General features: G+C 44.6%; 1 protein-coding gene across 2 annotated transcripts in view; it reads left to right on the top strand.

Annotated features, from left to right (window-relative positions):
• mecom (MDS1 and EVI1 complex locus) overlaps window positions 1-18,401 on the top strand; it is a 90,251-nt gene that overhangs the window by 60,407 nt on the left and 11,443 nt on the right. The window contains exons 2-10 of one of the 2 annotated variants that reach the window (XM_070828825.1): window positions 2,634-2,768; window positions 9,796-9,898; window positions 10,052-10,165; window positions 10,858-10,969; window positions 11,065-11,212; window positions 11,348-11,501; window positions 14,544-15,933; window positions 16,132-16,219; window positions 17,712-17,738. In XM_070828825.1, the coding sequence (XP_070684926.1) occupies window positions 9,850-9,898; window positions 10,052-10,165; window positions 10,858-10,969; window positions 11,065-11,212; window positions 11,348-11,501; window positions 14,544-15,933; window positions 16,132-16,219; window positions 17,712-17,738 (2,082 nt within the window). In that variant the 5' untranslated portion in view covers window positions 2,634-2,768; window positions 9,796-9,849. Of the gene's footprint in view, window positions 1-2,633; window positions 2,769-9,795; window positions 9,899-10,051; window positions 10,166-10,857; window positions 10,970-11,064; window positions 11,213-11,347; window positions 11,502-14,543; window positions 15,934-16,128; window positions 16,220-17,711; window positions 17,739-18,401 lie in introns of both variants that reach the window. The other variant, XM_070828824.1, reaches the window with a different exon arrangement.

Below are 18,401 nucleotides of genomic sequence, written 5' to 3'. Positions count from 1 at the left end.
AGTGCAGCCCAAAACTTCAACCATAACCTCGAGGTAAAAAGAGTTCGGATCTTCGGGTTAATAATGCCATAAAATGGTCCATGAACTGGCGCGGCGTGTTGTGGAAAAAAAAAAAGAGTTGAGGAACACGTGGATAATGATACGCGCTTTGATGCTCCTGTTGGTTCATTAAAGTGTGCTGCCAGCGTGTGAGTGTGCGTGCGTGCGTGCGTGTGTGTGTGTGTGTGTGTGTGTGTGTGTGTGTAGTTCATCCCTTTAGAAGCCCCGTCCCGACCTCTCCCTGACCCCGCTCACCCTCTCCAACCCCGGGCCCCTGTCACTTTAAAATTTACTGCGGAGAGGAGTCGCTTCCGACCCGGGACGGGGGAGCGCACTGTCCCGTGTTTGGAGTCGCGTCTCTCTGGGCTTCATGGATGGACGCGCTGGATCCCTCCGTATGAGACAATGCGTAAAAGAGAAACATCACACAAGCTGTCCCGGACGCGCAAAGTAGGGGGCGATGCTTGAAACCACCACCACCACCCCCCACCATCACCACCACCACCACCACCACCAGCAGCAGCAGCAGCAGCAGCACCTTGAATCTCTCCGCTATCATATAGACGACACATCCCGAGTGGCTGAGGAGGGGGGGGGGAGAGGAAGGGGAAAATGAAAAGTTGAATGGCTACTAGAGGACACCTGGGTGCGTCAGGACAGGAGGGGTGACAAGAGAGGAGCGGACGAGCCGAGCGAAGCGCGCACAGTGAAAAGTTGGGAGCAAGTTAATGCACCGGAGGTGATTTAGGTCCGAGCCGCGACGCCTGTAGGACAGTGAGAGGAGATTTACCGAGTCCGCGGTGTCTGTAGGACAAAGTAGTGAGAGAGGATTTACTTTTGCGTCTGAGGGACAGTCGCACCGGCGCGGAGTGGACTCGTCCTGCTGCTTGGAGACCTGAAGACACGCCGAAACAACAACTGAACAACCGGCGCTTTTTTCTTTTTTTTTTTTTTTTTGTGAGGACAACAAGGCTTCGCAGCGAAGACAACTTGTAGTTTTATTGTTTATTTTGGTCGTTCACATTTTGTTAAAAAAAAAAAAAAAAAAAGCTGGAGTTTTCATCACTTTTGCGCAGTTAGAAACGCGCTTCTTATCCCAAGAGGTTGTTACTGTCGCACGCCGACGCCAAAAGAGTTTGAACGGTAAGAGAAAACAGACCTTATGAATAAAATCAAAATATTTGCTTTGTTAGGCGTTTTCCATTGAGAGAGGGGGGAAAAATAAATAAATAATAAAACTCGTGTTTATTGTTCATTATGTTGTAAACTAAGTTGGACGATTAAATTCATAAAGTGTGTGTGTGTGAGTGTGTGTGTTTTTGCAGGATGAATGGGTAGATCTAGTGTTAGTCCAGACAAAAGGCTTTATGCAGGCTAAATATTTATTCAGTGGCGCGTTATACAAAGGCAGAAAGGCAGATTTCTGACCCTGAGAGAAGAGAGAGAGAGAGAGAGAGAGAGTCCGTTTTGCATCCCAACAATCGGCTCCGTCTCCATAATTCTTATCACTCGCGGTTTCCTGCAATTGATTTGTTTCCCAGTAAAGTTTACAGCTGCAGTATAATAAATATTAACACATTAAAACAACGTTGTTTACAATTCGCCGAGAGAAAAGCCGTGCACATGTCTTGCAAACGACAGAAGTCCAGTGATCTTATGATTTGCATAATAATTCAGTTCATTGTATTTATTGTTTGGTTGTTTTTTTTTTTTTAGAGACGTGTTGATGTGTAGGAGAGCACTAAAATAGTTTTCTTCGTTTATTAATAAATGGTGTTATTAATATTATTTTACATTGCTATTTGTGACTAAACGAACTGTTCAGATTAATATTGTTTACTGATTTATTCGATGATTCTACATTTTCAGAAACGAATTCAAACCTGTGCTGAAGTTCATTTAAATCAGAATAATTTAGCAGCATATTTTTAATTTCGTTTTTTTTTTTTTTTGTTTGTTTTTTTTTAACCAAAATAATACCAAACTGATCAGTTAGAATTCGTTGCATTACGTATTTCTTTGCAGCCTGGCTTTAATTTTCTCTGATCTTATTTAATTCATTTTTTGTATTTTTACCACTCTTGTATTGATGCTGATTTATTGTTGTTTGATAATACTTTAATACAATTTTTTTTAAAATGTTATTACTACAATGGAAATTGCAGCTTCATCAGGGCTTTAAAAAATACCACAGATATATATATATAATACATTTTATTAAATTTTATTATATTCATTATTATTATTTTGTGGTCATGAAAAAGATTTTTTTTTAATTATAAATGAAAAAAAACATTTTTATATTACAAAGGATTTTTTATATGATTAACATAAACTTTGCTTGCACTCTACTCAAACTCTGAGTGTGTGAGTGTCCATGTGTGCGTGTGTGAGTGCGTGTGTGTGTGTGTGTGTGTGTGTTGCACCACAGACCAGCTCCTAACATGTGGGAGGTATGTGGTTAGTCAGTGTTTGGACACAGTAACCTGGACTGATACTGATCAAAGTCTGATCTCTCTCCCTCTCTCTCTCTCTCTCTCTCTCTCCCTCCCTCTCTCTCTCTCTCTCTCTCTCTCTCTCTCTGTTGCTTGCAGATCTTGGACCGGTCAGGCCATGTAAAATTCTGCGTGGATGCCAGCAAGCCAGATATCGGGAGCTGGCTGAAGTACATCCAGTTTGCCCCTGCGGCCAAGCAGCATAACCTGACAGCGTGCCAAATAGATGATCAGGTACGTGGAGACACTCTCGGCCTGCCTGGCAGAACAACCTCAAAATACAACATGAATATGATCTAAAGAAGAAAAAAAAAAAAGAGAGGGGAAAAAACATGCGAATTACTTGATTTTGAACTCCCAAATGGTGATGTGTCCTCCACTGAATCTTACTCTCTGGCAAGATGAATAAAGTGCAACAGAGACTCATTCAGATCTTTAAATCTGCTTTTTTTGAAACCATAGTTCTGATGCCAGAAGGCTTCCCTGTATTTTCCGATGGCTGTCCTGTCTGCGTGCTGTTGTGTTAAAAGGTGTTATTGTGATCCAAGTCAGATAGTCCCATGAGCGGCTGGCCCACCCTGCCTACAGTTCACACACACACACACACACACACTGACACAGCTCTCCCCCACGCTGCACCGCAGAGACTCCTCGCTATCTGTGTGTGTTTTCTTTCTGTAATTGTGCTCTGGCTTCTGCCGTGCGAGGACCACAGGGCAGGATCAGAGGCGGCCCGCCGAGATGATAGTTCCGCACACTTCCCAGTCACGCTTGCGATATAAACTCTTAGATATGCCAGGAATGTCACAGTCCTTTTCCTGCTCACCTGGCTGTACAGAGGGGTGCGTGCTGTACACATGAGGGCCTGTTCACCTCAGTAATCCCGTGGCCAGGCGCCCCTCCTACGCAGACGCACGCAGCAAGGCAGGAAGACAAGAGGCTAAACTATATTTGACATGTGTATGGAGCACACCCGCGTACAAAAAAACATAATCTAGCCTGAGTGTTTGTCGTCACTTCTCACTGGTGGTCCATCTAGATTACATGTTGAGGGTCACCTGTACATTACAGTTCAGTATTTAATGACATTCTCAGGCAGATAAAAGCTGCATTTTCTACAATTTTCCCTGGAAATAATTTGAAAATCTTTAAAGTGAAAGACTCAGAACTTCCCAGGAACAAATCTGCTCTTCCTTCACATGTCAGTGTCATTCTCACCTTTCCTGCTCTCCCAGTAAAGAAAGAGGAAGAGGTTGAGAGGTTGAGAGAGAGAGAGAGAGCGGATAGCCCATGCTCTTTTCATGAACAGAGTGGGAAAGCAGAAGAAGCGAAGCTTTCCAGAAGTACTCACCCACTCTCTTTTAAAAGACACAGAGAGACAAACAGGCAGAGAGAACTTTCCTTAGCAGCCCTCTCCGCGAGGTGTGACTCGCTGTCAACACTGTGGTTCTGCTCGGGTGGCTGTGTAAGGCTCCGACAGGTCACGGACATGGCTATGATGAGGTGATTGTTAAGTATTACACACTGTCACAGCACAGCACAATGTGCCGTCTTTAAGCCTTCCGGCCAACATTGGTGTTTTTGAAAACACACTGTAGCGTCTCACAATGCCTGTCTGTATGTTTAAAATGAATAGACTAAAGAGGGTGGTCCTGAAAGCCGCTGTCAGTTTTTGGTGGTGTGTGTGTGTGTGTGTGTGTGTGCGCGCTTATGAGGGCTTTTTGTCTGTGTGTGTGTGTGTGTGTGTGTGTGTGTGTGCAGACTTTTATGTGCATTGACTTGTTGTGAGTGTGTGAAGTGTTTCATTGTGTCTCTGGAGTGCGTGCACACACCTGTAACTGCCTGTGTTTATACATGTATGCATGTGTGAGCTTTAAGTGTGTGTGTGTGTGTGTGTGCGTGTGTGTGTGTGTGTGTGTGCTCGCACTCTGCAGGACTCTGAATTGTTCATTGCGGTTCAGATGACTCCCCGTGCTCCTCATTCTGAGCTGGAAATGTTAAAGCACACAGTACCTGATTCCAACAGGTTTTTACTGCCACAGAGAAGTGCTGAGTCTAAACCCAGCCTGAAACCACATATTACACACTCGCCGCACAATGTGTACCATCACCAGGTTTCCTCAGAAGGGCCTGACCGAGCTACCCGGGGCGTACACGGTACTTGCTCTGCTGAACCTTCCCGACCAAATTGAAATGAATCGTCTCGGCATCAGCAGACTTGTTAGATGATTTATTCCAAGACAATGTCATACACCGACAGCAATTTCCAGGTGTGTCGGTCGTTATTTGGCCCTGGTTCTTTTCAAGCACCAATTTAGCCCTGCCAGCGTGAGAGTAAAACTGGCCCCTGTCCTCTTATTTCTGACCCAGTTCTGTTTATCATAAAACTTTATGGCCAATCTCAGTAGGGTGAGCGAGTGCGAGAGGAATGAATGAGTGAGGAGAGAGAGAGAGAGAGAGAGAGAAAAAAGCCTGTTTTGTCTTACTGGAGGAACCGTTCGGGATCCCTCTTCTCTTTTTCCTCCCTCTTTCTCGCTCTCGCAATTCATTCCTCTTCATCCTTTTTTTTTTTTCTTCTTCTCAGTAGTCAGCTCGACTACATTGGCATAAAAGATTTATGTTGTCAAAACATCTGCAGACAACTTCAACCCGGACAGACTCTGCAAATACTAACGAAAAGAATGTCAGACCTGATTTGTGATATTAGCAATTTTCTGCCGTTAGTGCAAGTGGAATCAATATACTGTGTAATAATAAAGGATGGCAGTGTTCTCCATAGTTTTACACTGTAAAAAATATAAGTAAAAGGTAAAAACAGATATTGGGAGAGTAACTTTAATTGCACTAGAACTTTGTGTCACTGTAGATATCCAAGTATACACACACATGTGTCTGATTGTGTGTGCCTATGTTTGTTTTCTCTGATACTACAATTATCTGGACCTTCAGTATTTTAACTACATTTAACAAGGACAGCCTTTTATTGCTGTTGCTTTGTAAAGCAACAGAGGGGAACGGAGAGGAAGGAGATGGCAGGTGTCGCTGCTTGTGAGTCTCACTGAAATCTGCAATTAATTATCCAGGCTATAAATAGGAAATAGTGAAATGAATTCAGTATTTCCCAAATAAAAGCAGCTCTTACAACAGTTTAGGAGTTAGAAATATCTGTAATATCTGTTTTATGTTGATTTCAATTAAAAACATATGCAAAACACTAAATCCTAAAATGATTCAGAAAAAATAATTAATGACTAAGAATCTTGGCTAAACTGAACTTGAAATGTTAAATCTTTTAACTCTGGCCTGCAGCCCGCTGTTTGTATTTATGCCACAGTGCTCAAGCTGCCGATGCTCCCGATATCCTCACTTGTTTGCCGATGTACTGGACAGACTCAACCTGAGCACCGCTTGCACAGATCCTCTCATGATCAGCATGTTTTGTCGTTAACATAATTAGGGCAATTAGCGCTTGAAAAAAAACCCTCCACTACGCCCCTCACTCTACTGATCCAATTGAAAGGGAGATGGATTAAAAGTGTAATTAACATCATCCAACGAGGCCCCGAAGAGCCTTTCATAAGACAGTGCAGGGGGATATGAGCGGTAATCTCATTCGCTCTATTGATTCTCGCTCAGTATTGAGTGGGATGAAGTGGCTGAGGGGCATGTTAGCAAAACACTGACTGTCATTCACTATGTAAATACACCGGAGGGGAAATCATGAGGTGATTGTAACTCACTCAGATAACAGCTGAAAGCTTATATACTTATGAAAAAGCACAAGAATTATTTGTAAAACCTGAGATCTTAGAGGAGTAAAACACCTAAAGCCTCATTTTGGAGATACAGACTTTCCACCTGACACCACAACAATGTTCTGCCTCTTGATAAGGTCACTTTCCCACAGCTGTCTCAGGCTAACAGGAATACAGCCATGTTGGCCTCCTCACATGTTCATCCAATTTGCTGGAACCAGCTGCAGATTGTGCGCTCACACTCTTTATTGCTATCTAAGTCACGAAATGGTTTTGTTTCGAAGCCAAGCGATGGCGACTGCCAAATGTACTGTACATGTTGCATGACCCTGATAGCTGCAGGGAGGTCGCAACACATGTTGACACGCATTGCTGCGGAGCGAGCTCGATTAACCAACGTAGCGGGCTTAGATTTAATGAGAGATTTTTTTGGCCAGAAAAAAAAAAAAGAATATTGGGAGTTCTGTGTCACCGTTCTTTGTCGCTGTCTTCTTTTAATCATTGCAGTGTGAATCTCGACTGTGGGTTTGGAGCACTTTTCTTTTCCATAGTTTTTAGAGATTTTATGTTTTTGAACTGAGAGCAGCGCCCAGACTGAGAGTTCATTGTGGCAGGACAGCGCCTGTGAATGGCATACCTGTCGAATGAGCTCTGTGCGCGCGAGGAGTCGGCCAACAGGGTGTGACCGGGGAATATGTGACTGTATTTACTCTGCTAATGACTAATGGTGTCAAGGTAACGAAATAGTCCGATTATAGCCTCTGATCCTCTCGCAGTCGTGACCTTTGACAGAGTGAGTGAGAGAGAGAGAGTAGATAAGAAGATGGAAGATAAATAAACACACAATATGTATATATATATATATTTTTTTTTTTTTTCTGCCTTTTTGTTTGCAGTAGGCGTAAGAAATGGCCTTGATGCTGAGGCCACTGCCTTTCTCAGTGTGAACTTAAACACCTTGGCTATCTTATCTACAGAATTGCCTGTTATTTTAAGCCACTGTTAGACTGCTGGCAGTCAGCATGCCCATAGTGTCCATGACTCGCTGAGGATGACCCCTAGAATCAAACATCATGTCCCCTGTTCTGGTTTGAGTTGCTGACTTTTAGCTTTTGTTTGTTTTCACTGTTTATCAGTGGCTGGCCTTCGGGGGGGAGGGGGGGGAGCTTCTGGGGATCATATTCGTAATCACCCTCCTGAGCCTGCTGGTGTGTATGCTCACATCTTCTTGTGCTGTGAGTACAGAGAAACGGAGATACAGAAATGTTTATTGATCCCTGAAAGAGGGAGGTCAGAGGTCAGGCTCACAATCAAAGACACTTAAGCAACTCACCCGGGTCTTCGGTGACCAACACCTCCTAATGATCGTGTTTCTTAATTATCTTCTGTCATTTCACACAAAAATTAGAGACATATAGTTGCACTCTACCAGGATTTTGTACTCTTGTATTTCTGGACAAAGTGGTTTTGACAGAGTCCATTAATTTTTATGTTGTGAGGCCCCAGTCCGCGCCCTGGTAACTTTCCAAAGAGCCTCCCTCCTCTGTCTCAGTATCAGTCTCTCAGAGCAGCATTCCTGCAGACTCACATGTCTGTTTGAACTGCTGTTTGATTGTTTCTATATCACAATATTTTTGTGGCCTTACAGAGGTGACGGACACAGGAAAGAGCCCGTCTGTTTGTGTACGTATTGCGTGTATGCTGTATCCATGTTCACGCATATGTGTGTTTATGGTGTAGACAGAGGTCAGAGTGGGGCATGTCAGGGATTAAAGCTCCCGTTGCGACCCCTCCAGTTCAGTTCCCTTTATTCTTTCTAAGAAACAATGAGCACGCAGCACTGCTATCGCTGACTCGCTTCAACCAGACATCAAAACTGCAAAGAAAAAAAAAAAGTTGGCAAACCTGTTCCCTGTGGACCTCAGCAGTTAGATTAACGCAAAAGAAAACATTTAAAACTAAAATGATGCAAAAATGAAACCAATAATATTTTTTTGATTACATTTGGTTTTCGATCTGTTGTGATGTGTTTCTGCTGGTCTGGATTAATGTATTGACTCTGGTTTAACCCTGTAATGGGAGTCAGACTTGTAGTGCCTGTCACCCTCCAACTGACTTTCTTGGCCGCTTAGATTTTTTTTTCCTGAATTCCTGAATTTAAATCATATTTTCATGCTACCACAAGACTACATCAGTTACTGTGCAGCAGTCACTCTCCAGTTACTTACATGCCAGAACTCTGCCTTGGTGCCTTTTTTTTTTTTTTTTTTTTACTCACATGAGCTCCCCTTTACTCCAGGGACTGTCAGTCTAGCAACTTGCTGTGCTTCAGTGAGTCACAGTGGAGCCCAAAAGAATCTGTAGTACTATGTAGTATTATATCATTTGCCAGAAGTTAGAACAATGACACAAACAATTACAGCACAGTCATCAGAATAGACTATTATCTTTATTGTGACCAAAATATTTATCGCCACTCTCTGCGGAGCCAGTGTGGCTCTGGAGGAACTGGAGTGGTGTACCTGTGACCTGTGCCTTCCCAGAAGCAACAACACCCCCCACACACACACACACACTCCCCCCACTGCATTTCTAATAAATTCCCCCATCATAATTGTCACATGGACACAGCAGAGGAAGGTTATATGTTAAGCCTCCAAAGCATGCCAAAAATAACGCCATGTCTGATTGTTTCGCAGAGAAAGGCTATTGTGTGTCCATGGGAAACACCACAGTCCCAGGGTCTCTCAGCTGATTCTTTAAAACGACTGGCCCCCCCCCTCCAAAAGCACACACACGTTCAGTGGGGACGTGCTTTTAAAATCTGTATCCATTTTGAAATCTGTACCATCGACATTATTACATAGACGCACGGAAGTTTTAAAAATAAGTGGATCCAGGTGGAGTTGTGCTCATTAAACGAGCACCTATAAGTGGGGTTGGTTCCTAATTGATCACATTGCTTGGAGGTTTCATCCATCACTGAAATTCTCAATTAACATAATGCATTTTTTAACAGCTTGCTTATTTTGACTGTACACGTATTTCTCCACACATTTATTTGCAGCATCTTGCCTACTACAAGCATTACTGGAGAATCCAGTTAATGTGCATGTGTGTGTGTGTACAGTATTTATAAGACAGTGTATTTGTTCTACAGTATGACTGTTTTTTCATCAAGATGGATGTCTTTCATGATGATTAATTACATGTCAATGAGTGCGTGTGTTTTTGTGTAATGGCCTCTTCTGTGTGTATGGGGGGCGGTGTGTGTGTGTGTGTGTGTGTGTGTGTTTGTCAAGAGCTCAGCTGGTTTGAAAATTTGGTAGCTTAGCCCACATTGCAATGCAGATATGGATAATGTAAAAAAAAAAAATGCAGTCAAAACAAAAACAGCTGCAAAAACAGCCAATGCTGCACAGAAAAATATGTTGATCCATACAGTTTTGTTTGACCTTTGCTATTAAACTGTGAGATAAATCAGAACCCTCCTGTGTGTGTTGCAGATCTTCTACAAAGTCACCAGAGAGATTTTCCCCGGTGAGGAGCTGCTACTTTTCATGAAGGCTGAGGAGTATTCATGTGACACCATGGCTCCCGATATCCATGGTACGTGCCACACACACACACACACACACACACACACACACACACACACACACACACTCACAAGCACATTTATGTCCCTTACCAAGACTTGAACAACACACACATCTCACTTAAATGCATAAAACGCTAATGTTTGTTCCTCCCACCATGCAGAAGAGAGACAGTATCGTTGTGAGGACTGTGACCAACACTTTGAGTCCCGCAACCAGCTGCTGGATCACCAGAAGCAGCCGTGTGGGATGCCCCCCTCCTCCTTCCTTAACCCAGGTTTGACTTTTATTTTTAAATAGGTAGGCTATTCTCATACCACTGTAAACAGTGGGTACTGAAGAGTGACAAGAAGGATGTGGAGACAATGATGATGTGAGGGTTTTGTTTCCCACCGGAGCCACTGATAAGGACATGCTAAGATAATGCACTCTGGAAAGAAGCAAACTGCCATAACTTGTGTTTTAGAGTGTAAAATAGGATGTAATGTGCAAATATTCAAAATAGTTGTGTAATCACCTGAGACCACTGAGCCAGAATGAGCACTGCTACACAACAGTAATGCAGTGAAGAATATATTCATCCGACATTATTTTCCTCGACTTCAGACTTTGGTTGTGCATGTCGTTGTTGTATGTAGTAACAAGAGATTCACTGTCACTTGTATGAGACCGGACCACAGACTCAGTAATTGACAGGGCCTGTGGCATTGCAAATCATTCCATTTTCCCCATATGATCTATGTAATGGAATAGGTGGCTCTTAAAGGTCGCAGACATACTGCCAGACCGCACAACTATCCAACTTGCTGTTGCACCCAAACACATCATTCCTATATAATTTACATTTTACGTGAACTTCAAGTCCTCGTAGGCTGTACGAATTTTGAAGTACATCCGATATACAAACCACCCTTTCAAGGTGGATTTAAACACTCTTCTTACTTTCTGTTTTGTATTGAATGTATCTAGGAGGGGACAGTGACCTGAAGGCACAGGAACCCGAAGACTTGCGACCCCTCCACATGTCCCACGGTCTGCAAGAGTGCAAGGAGTGTGACCAGGTCTTTCCCGATGTTCAGAGGTGAGTGATGGACTCAAACACAGAATTTCTTTCGGGAGATTTTGTATGATTTTCATCACCATCAATGCACATGAAATGCTCTGTGTTTCCTGCAGTCTGGAGGCCCACACTCTGTCCCACTCAGAGGAGAGGGAGTATAAGTGTGACCAGTGTCCCAAGGCCTTCAACTGGAAATCAAATCTGATCCGACATCAGATGTCGCATGACAGTGGCAAGCACTATGAATGTGAAAACTGCTCAAAGGTAAAGTGATGACTTTTGAAGGAGATATGGAATTAATGAAATTTTAATTAGCCCCCGTGCCTTCTTTGTTTTATCGTGTTTGTAGAAGCAGATAGTAACTCCCCCGTGCGTCTGTGTGGTTGCTTCCCCCAGCAGGTGTTCACAGACCCCAGTAACCTGCAGAGGCACATCCGCTCACAGCACGTGGGGGCGCGGGCCCATGCCTGCTCTGACTGCGGCAAGACGTTTGCAACGTCTTCAGGCCTCAAGCAGCATAAGCACATCCACAGCAGTGTCAAGCCCTTCATGTGTAAGTCACTAAGACCCTACCTATGTAAGTCTCCTCAGTACGTTATAATAATAATATTAATAATCATATGCCTGTGACTTGCCTTTAATGGAAAAATGTCATGCTATTGCAAAACTATATTTTTATCCTTCCTCAGCTCCTTCTAAAGGAGTCAGTCATGTAATGTTCTACAGGAATTACACATGGGATTATATAGTAGCTGTGTTTAGAGTGGCAGTACCATTTCTTGGAAGACAAGAGTCGTGCAGTTTTATTTGTGTCAGCACTCTCAAACAGTGCTGATATGGTGATAACAGCCTTTAAAGTATCACGTTATTTGACTCAATCCCACATGGTCTAACCTTACCGTTCTCTCAAAGTGACCCTGCCTCACCCAGCTAACAGGCTTTCTCTTTCTTAGTCGCTTTCTGTCATACACACACTTTTTGTTCCTGCTCTTCAGTGAACGCTAACTCCTGCAAGACCCAAACACATTTTGACCTTTCACATTTTCACCACCTCACACCGCAGATCTGATCTCCTTCCCCTAAAGCATTATGACCTTCACCCTTTGCCCCGTCTCTCTTTCCCTTGACCCTGCACACCAACGCACACACACACACACACACACACACACACACACACACAAGCTCACAGAAACCTGTCCTGCACACTCTTTCCCCCTCCTCAAACAAACACACATTAACACACTCACACATATATGCATAGGCCGGACTGACTGCATCTCCACTGCAGACCTCTGACTCCCCTCTCTCCTCCTCTCTCCCTCCACCACATGCACCATTCCTCACAAATAGCAACCACATGTACAGCCCTCTTCCCCGTGCTCCCAGCCGCATAGGAGTCCATTTGCTGTAATCAGCAGAAAATATGCAGGTTTAAAAACAACTAATGGTTGTGTAAAAAAGACAGAGCAGCCTCGAACATGACGGCTGCCCGGGAGAGACCATGTGTGTGTCCAAAGAGTTTGTTTGTGCGAGTGCTGTTGAAGGGCATGTACGTGTTTTGGAGAGTGCTGTACTGTATGCACACGTGATTCTGTTTGTATGTTAGTGCACGCGATGTGTCAAGGATGTGTGTGTGTGTGTGTCTCAGAGCTTGTGAGGCAATCAGGCCTGCTGGGTTATTAATTTAGAAACTCAGCAAGCGACTACTTAGCCACCGCTCTCCTCTTGGGAATGTGTTTATAATATTTTGTTTCAGTTTATTCAGAGCTGACGAATACACGCGTGTAGTGAATTAGATCTCACACTCAGTGTGTCGTGTGTGTGTTGTTAGTCTGTAAATGTCGCTACATGATTTATAGTGCAGGGCTTTTTCTCAGGCCATGTGGCTGTACTTGTAAAAAAAAAACACTCACAAACACACAAAGAGAGGGGGATAGAGGCAGCGAGTGGACAGATTTAATAATGACTTATTTAGTATTTATTAATATTGTCTTTAATGCAGTCTTTCATTTTACTCAAAATGTATGTAGATAGTAAAACCGATTCATTTTAATCAATTAGAAATTCCAATACAGTCTGCACATTTCTTTATCTGTGTTGCGAGACACAATTCACAGCTTCCAGAGTAGAAACATCATGTTCAGAATCAAAGGAATCAGGCACTCGTCTTTTTCCAGATGGTTTCAAAATGTTTTCAACTACCTTTCTGCCCTGATTGTGTCTGCCAAAGCCAAGCCGCAAATACTGTTTTATAAGATTACATTCACTCTTGGCTCAAGCATTCCCATTTGGCGCTCTTCTGGGGTGTTTATTTAAATCTGTTTCCACAATACGTTTTCCCGCTCTTCCTCTCCGTCCCCTTAAATTGCCTCTTGTGCACCTTGTGGCTGGAAGGCATCCAAAGTATGCAGAAGTGTAATCACAGTGTGAGCCTAACCACTTCCTTATCCTCGTTTTGAAGATCTAATAACAATGTGAGCTAAATCAATCATCCAGTGCCGCTTCTAATTGCTGTCTGTTATTGTCAGATGATCAAAGTCTTATTGAAATGTCAGCTGTAGTTTAGCTGATCTGAAAAATATTATATAGTGTGGGAGTGGGCCAACAAAGAGGAGCATCTTTTCCTTTACATAAAGTGCATTTTTCACTTTTATCGGAATAGTTGGAGAAAAGATCAAAAGGAAAACAATAAGTACTCAACTACAGCCCCCCTGTGTACATTCAAACAAATCATTCATTGGTAGTAGATAATGCTGACAGGCGGAAGATGAGGTTTTGTCTCAGGCCTGGGTGTTGCCACTGCACATCTGCCAGGGTCAGACAGAGCGACAGACAGACAGACAGACATACAGAGGTTCAACTGTGGGAAGGTCACTTAGCGCAGGACGACAGGGACCCGGCTATGGGGACACGGTGAGGAGGCTGAGGGGGTGACGGGAGAGGCCCGGAGGGGGAAGAGGGGCAGTGCAGGACGTGAGACCTGTCCCTGGGAACCGGACTGCAGGATAGGATTCATTCAACTCCGCTTCCTTCACAAACTTAAAATAGAGCCATTGTGCTTCATGCGGCTGAGAATGTGTGTTTGTGTATATCTGTATGTCTGCATGCCTGTGTGTGTCTGTGTGTGCTATTCAGCTTCTCTGTGTTATGTGAATATTTTGTGAATGTGCCTGCATGTCCGTGTGTGTGTGTGTGTGTCTGTGTGTGATTGTTTATGGACTCCCTGGGAGCGTCCCTGAGAGGACAATGGGGCTGGAGATGCCTGGGAATTTGGTTTGATGTGCAGGTGATGAGTGGCAGCAACTGACTCACACTAGCAACCAAACAGATTCCCTTACAATGCCAGGATCTGGACACACCTCTCCTCGTTATTTTGCTGGAAAACTGATGTCAGAGTAGTGATGGGAACACAAGGATATCATTCATACTGTATTTCCTCTGCCTTAGCCTCAGCCAGCCTGAAGCATGTTAACTAGAAATGTCATATCATGTGATGTCATTTTTTTTGTGTGAGTGTGTGTGTGTGTGTGTGTTCATGTGGCTTTGTTTGTGTTGCATACTAATATGTGCTAAATCTGTCTCCGTGTCTCTGCAGGCGAGGTATGCCACAAGTCCTATACCCAGTTCTCTAACTTGTGCCGCCACAAACGCATGCACGCCGACTGCCGCACGCAGATCAAGTGCAAGGACTGTGGGCAGATGTTCAGCACCACATCCTCCCTCAACAAGCACCGGCGCTTCTGTGAAGGGAAAAATCATTTCACAGCAGGGGGATTGTTTGCCCAGGGTATGCCACTCCCTGGTGCCCCTGGCTTGGACAAATCAGCTCTGGCGATGGGCCACAGCAGTGCTGGGCTGGCTGATTACTTTGGGGCCAGTCGCCACCATGCCGGGCTTACCTTCCCTGCTGCACCGGCATTTCCCTTCAGCTTCCCGGGCCTCTTCCCTTCTGGACTCTACCACCGGCCGCCTCTCATTCCTGCCACCTCTCCAGTTAGACATCCAGCCCACGCACCTGTTGCTGGGCCTGGTGCAGAGCTGAATAAGAGTCCACTGCTGCCTCCAAGCCCTGGTGTTCAGGAGTCCCGAGAGCTCCTCAAGGCTCTCCGTAAAGATGGTGCTGCACCTGGAAACCAGATGCCAGGTTCAGAGCTCCACACCCAGACCTCCTCATCCTCCACAAAGCAGCGGAACAAGCAGAGTGACCTGTCCGAGAGCAGCGACCTGGACGATGTCAGCACGCCCAGTGGAAGCGACCTGGAGAGCACATCAGGCTCCGAGCTGGAGAGCGACATGGACAGTGAGAGGGAAAGGGGGGCTGCTCGAGAAAATGGCAAAGGCCCCAAGAGGAAGGCCAGTGAAGGAGGCCCCCAGAGCCCCAGCCTGACAGGCAGCAGTGCTGCTAAAGACTTTCCGGGCCCTTCCCTCATCCCTTCCTCGCTGGACGAGCACACAGCCGTAACAGGGGCTGTAAATGACTCTATTAAGGCCATTGCCTCCATTGCTGAGAAGTACTTTGGCTCCACAGGGCTGGCTGGCCTGCAGGACAAGAAGGTCGGGTCTCTGCCCTACCCCTCCATGTTCCCACTGCCTTTCTTCCCAGCTTTCTCTCCTCCAGTTTACCCTTTTCCAGACAGGGACCTCAGACCTCCAGGCCTGAAGGGCGAGCCTCAGTCTCCAGCAGATGACTGCAAGAAGGCCCAGGGCAAATCTCCATCCTCACCATTTGACCTCACTACTAAGCGAAAGGAGGAGAAGCCTGCCACATTCCCCCCCTCCAAACCAGAGGCCTCCCACTCCATTGGTCAGGATCAGCCCCTAGACCTGAGCCTGGGAATAAGGGGCCGTGGGCGCAATCCAAGAGAGGAGGAGAATAAAAATAACCAGGGGTGTGAGGAGGAGAAGACAGTGGTGGAGATCCCAAAAGCTGACACCTCCTTACAGCATGCCAGGCCCACCCCTTTCTTCATGGACCCCATCTACAGGTATTGTTATTCCCAGTAGCTCAACTGCAAACAGCACAACATAATTAAACTGCTGTTACACATTGTATTAAGCAAAAAAGTTTTCATGCTGCAACAACTCTTCTGCTGTCATGTAATTGCTAATTCTAAATGTGTTTGTTGTCATATTGAATCTACCACTCATACATACAAGAGCTAATAGAAATCTACCATTAGCAGGGTTGAGAAGAGGAGAATGAGCGATCCGTTTGAGACTCTGAAAGACAAGTACATGCGGCCAGCCCCAGGCTTCCTCTTCCATCCACAGGTAGGTTCTGACTGTGGCATCGCCTTTAACTAGGACAAAGTGGGGCATTTAGAGGGATAATAAGGTCGTTTGCACTAAAGGACGACACTAGATGACACATCCTCACCACTGCAACTGTACATTTTTACCTATCCTCTATTATTCATTTGTTTTTAAAGTTGATCTTAGATGCAGATGTTGACACTATAATGATTCAATAGAGAGCAACAACTTTAATTTATCTGGGTAGCTCTTGGTCAGCCCTGCCTATGTTAATTCACAATAGTTATGACTTAATGATTCTTATAATGTAACTATGGCAACATCATACTTCAATATTAGCTTCCTATATCTACAAATGTCACAGCATCATGGCATGAAACCAGTCAAGATATATTATGATTCTTTCTATGTGGAGCTCCGATTCAGAATGGCTGTCCTACGCTGGCCATAGAGGATTAATGAGGATTAGCATGTGGCTCCAGCCTTATCCAGAATAGTGCCTGTTAAGCCTGTTGGTCGCTATTTGAAACAGATGTGGCTGACAGAAAGGGCACACTCTGACACGTCTTCCCATAACATATCTTTGATTACAATATAAAAAATGATATGCTCTTTAAGCAATGATTCCTGCCCCCGGGTTCAGTATTTCCAGTGTGAGACTCCTTATATGTGTGTGCGTGTGCGCACGCAGGTGTGTGCGAATGTGTGCACATGACGTGTTGCACTGACGTTCATTTGTTCAATCTTACCCCATGGGTGAGAACGGTCCGTCGGAAAGTGAAAACACCACTTTCTCAGGCATATGATTTTTTTTTCCTCTTTTTCTGGCCGTTTCAGGTCTGGTTTTTACAGGCTGTTTCATTTGTCTGATTTATGTCCCCTGTCCAGACTGCTGCATGGGCCCAGCCTGCAGCAGCCACATGGCCGTCCCACACGCCTTAATGAGGTGTCCTATCAGTAGAAACACTAACAGAGTGCTTAGGCCATCTTTATGACTTTATGATGTCTGGACACACAAATCATTCCCAGAAACACCAGAGCCGGGTAGGTCTAAGCCAGACCAGGCAAGGGGCCCTTCTGTATACTTTTGAGGGGGTTTGTTTTCAGTCACCTGACTCACTCTTGAGCCATATATCAAAAAAAGGTTGCAAAGCTGAGGGGACTGGAACTTTTTTTTTTTCAGCCTTTAGTGATTCAGCTTTTTATTTCCTGGCAGGAAATTTTACTGCTAAGCAATACTGGCTTGGATTACATACTGGAATTGTATTTGTAGCCCACTATAATGAGCTTATTGAACACCAGGAAGTGTTGGGAACTATTAGAGTCTCCAATAATTCCAGCGCCATAACTCTGCAGACAGACAGCTCATTGCTCATTCAAAGTTAATCACACCAAGACCCATCAATCCCTCTCTACCCATATATGTCCAATCAAAAGCTGCTGAAAGTTGATTCATGCGTCACTTCCTGGTTCTGACTGCTTTCTCTTTTCCTTCTGTTCCGCCCCTCAGTTTCGTTTGCCAGATCAGAGAACTTGGGTAAGTTCCTCTACCTGTACCTCTACCAAGCAGACCCCATCCCCTAATTAACGACTGGGCTGCATAAGTTTACAACTGACATCACCCTGCATTCGCATGGCTTTCGCCCATCACCATCACGCATTGGACTAGACTTGTGTCCGTTTCTGGCTATAAAACCACTTTCTAATATGTTAATGCAAATGAATTTGTTTGAATGTCTATATTGTGCATCACAATATGTTATTTTGTAGTGATTCACCTTAAGTAGTTGAAGTTTGCTTTTTGATTTGTTCACATCTCTTACATTTAGACATATCCCCTCTTTGATTTACATGAAAGGGTCTTAGTGGGGATTTCCAGCCAAGCTACACCCTGTCCATCCAACAGCTCTGAATATATGTTTGCTTATTTGGAGAATGAAGCAGGGCTGTTGCAAATGGGCAATGGGGGCGGTGAGTGGAGGGTGGTGTTTAGGGGGGCTGCTTTACATCAGCACAAGGGTAACAGTCTCTTTGGGACACTGGCGGGGGGAGCAGGGGGGGGTTAGTTCCTCCCTCCAAACATCTGGTTCCCGATAAAGATCAACAATTGCGAATGCATCTCGCTAATTAAGGCCCTCACAGCATCACTGACATCTGAAGATAGCCAATCAACTGCTGGTCCCAGAGCGACGCTACAGCA

This window comes from Pempheris klunzingeri, chromosome 4 (assembly GCF_042242105.1).
Source record: "Pempheris klunzingeri isolate RE-2024b chromosome 4, fPemKlu1.hap1, whole genome shotgun sequence".
Lineage (NCBI taxonomy): Eukaryota > Metazoa > Chordata > Actinopteri > Acropomatiformes > Pempheridae > Pempheris > Pempheris klunzingeri.
Note: the sequence above shows the minus strand (reverse complement) of the source record. Positions and strands in the feature narration are given on the sequence as shown.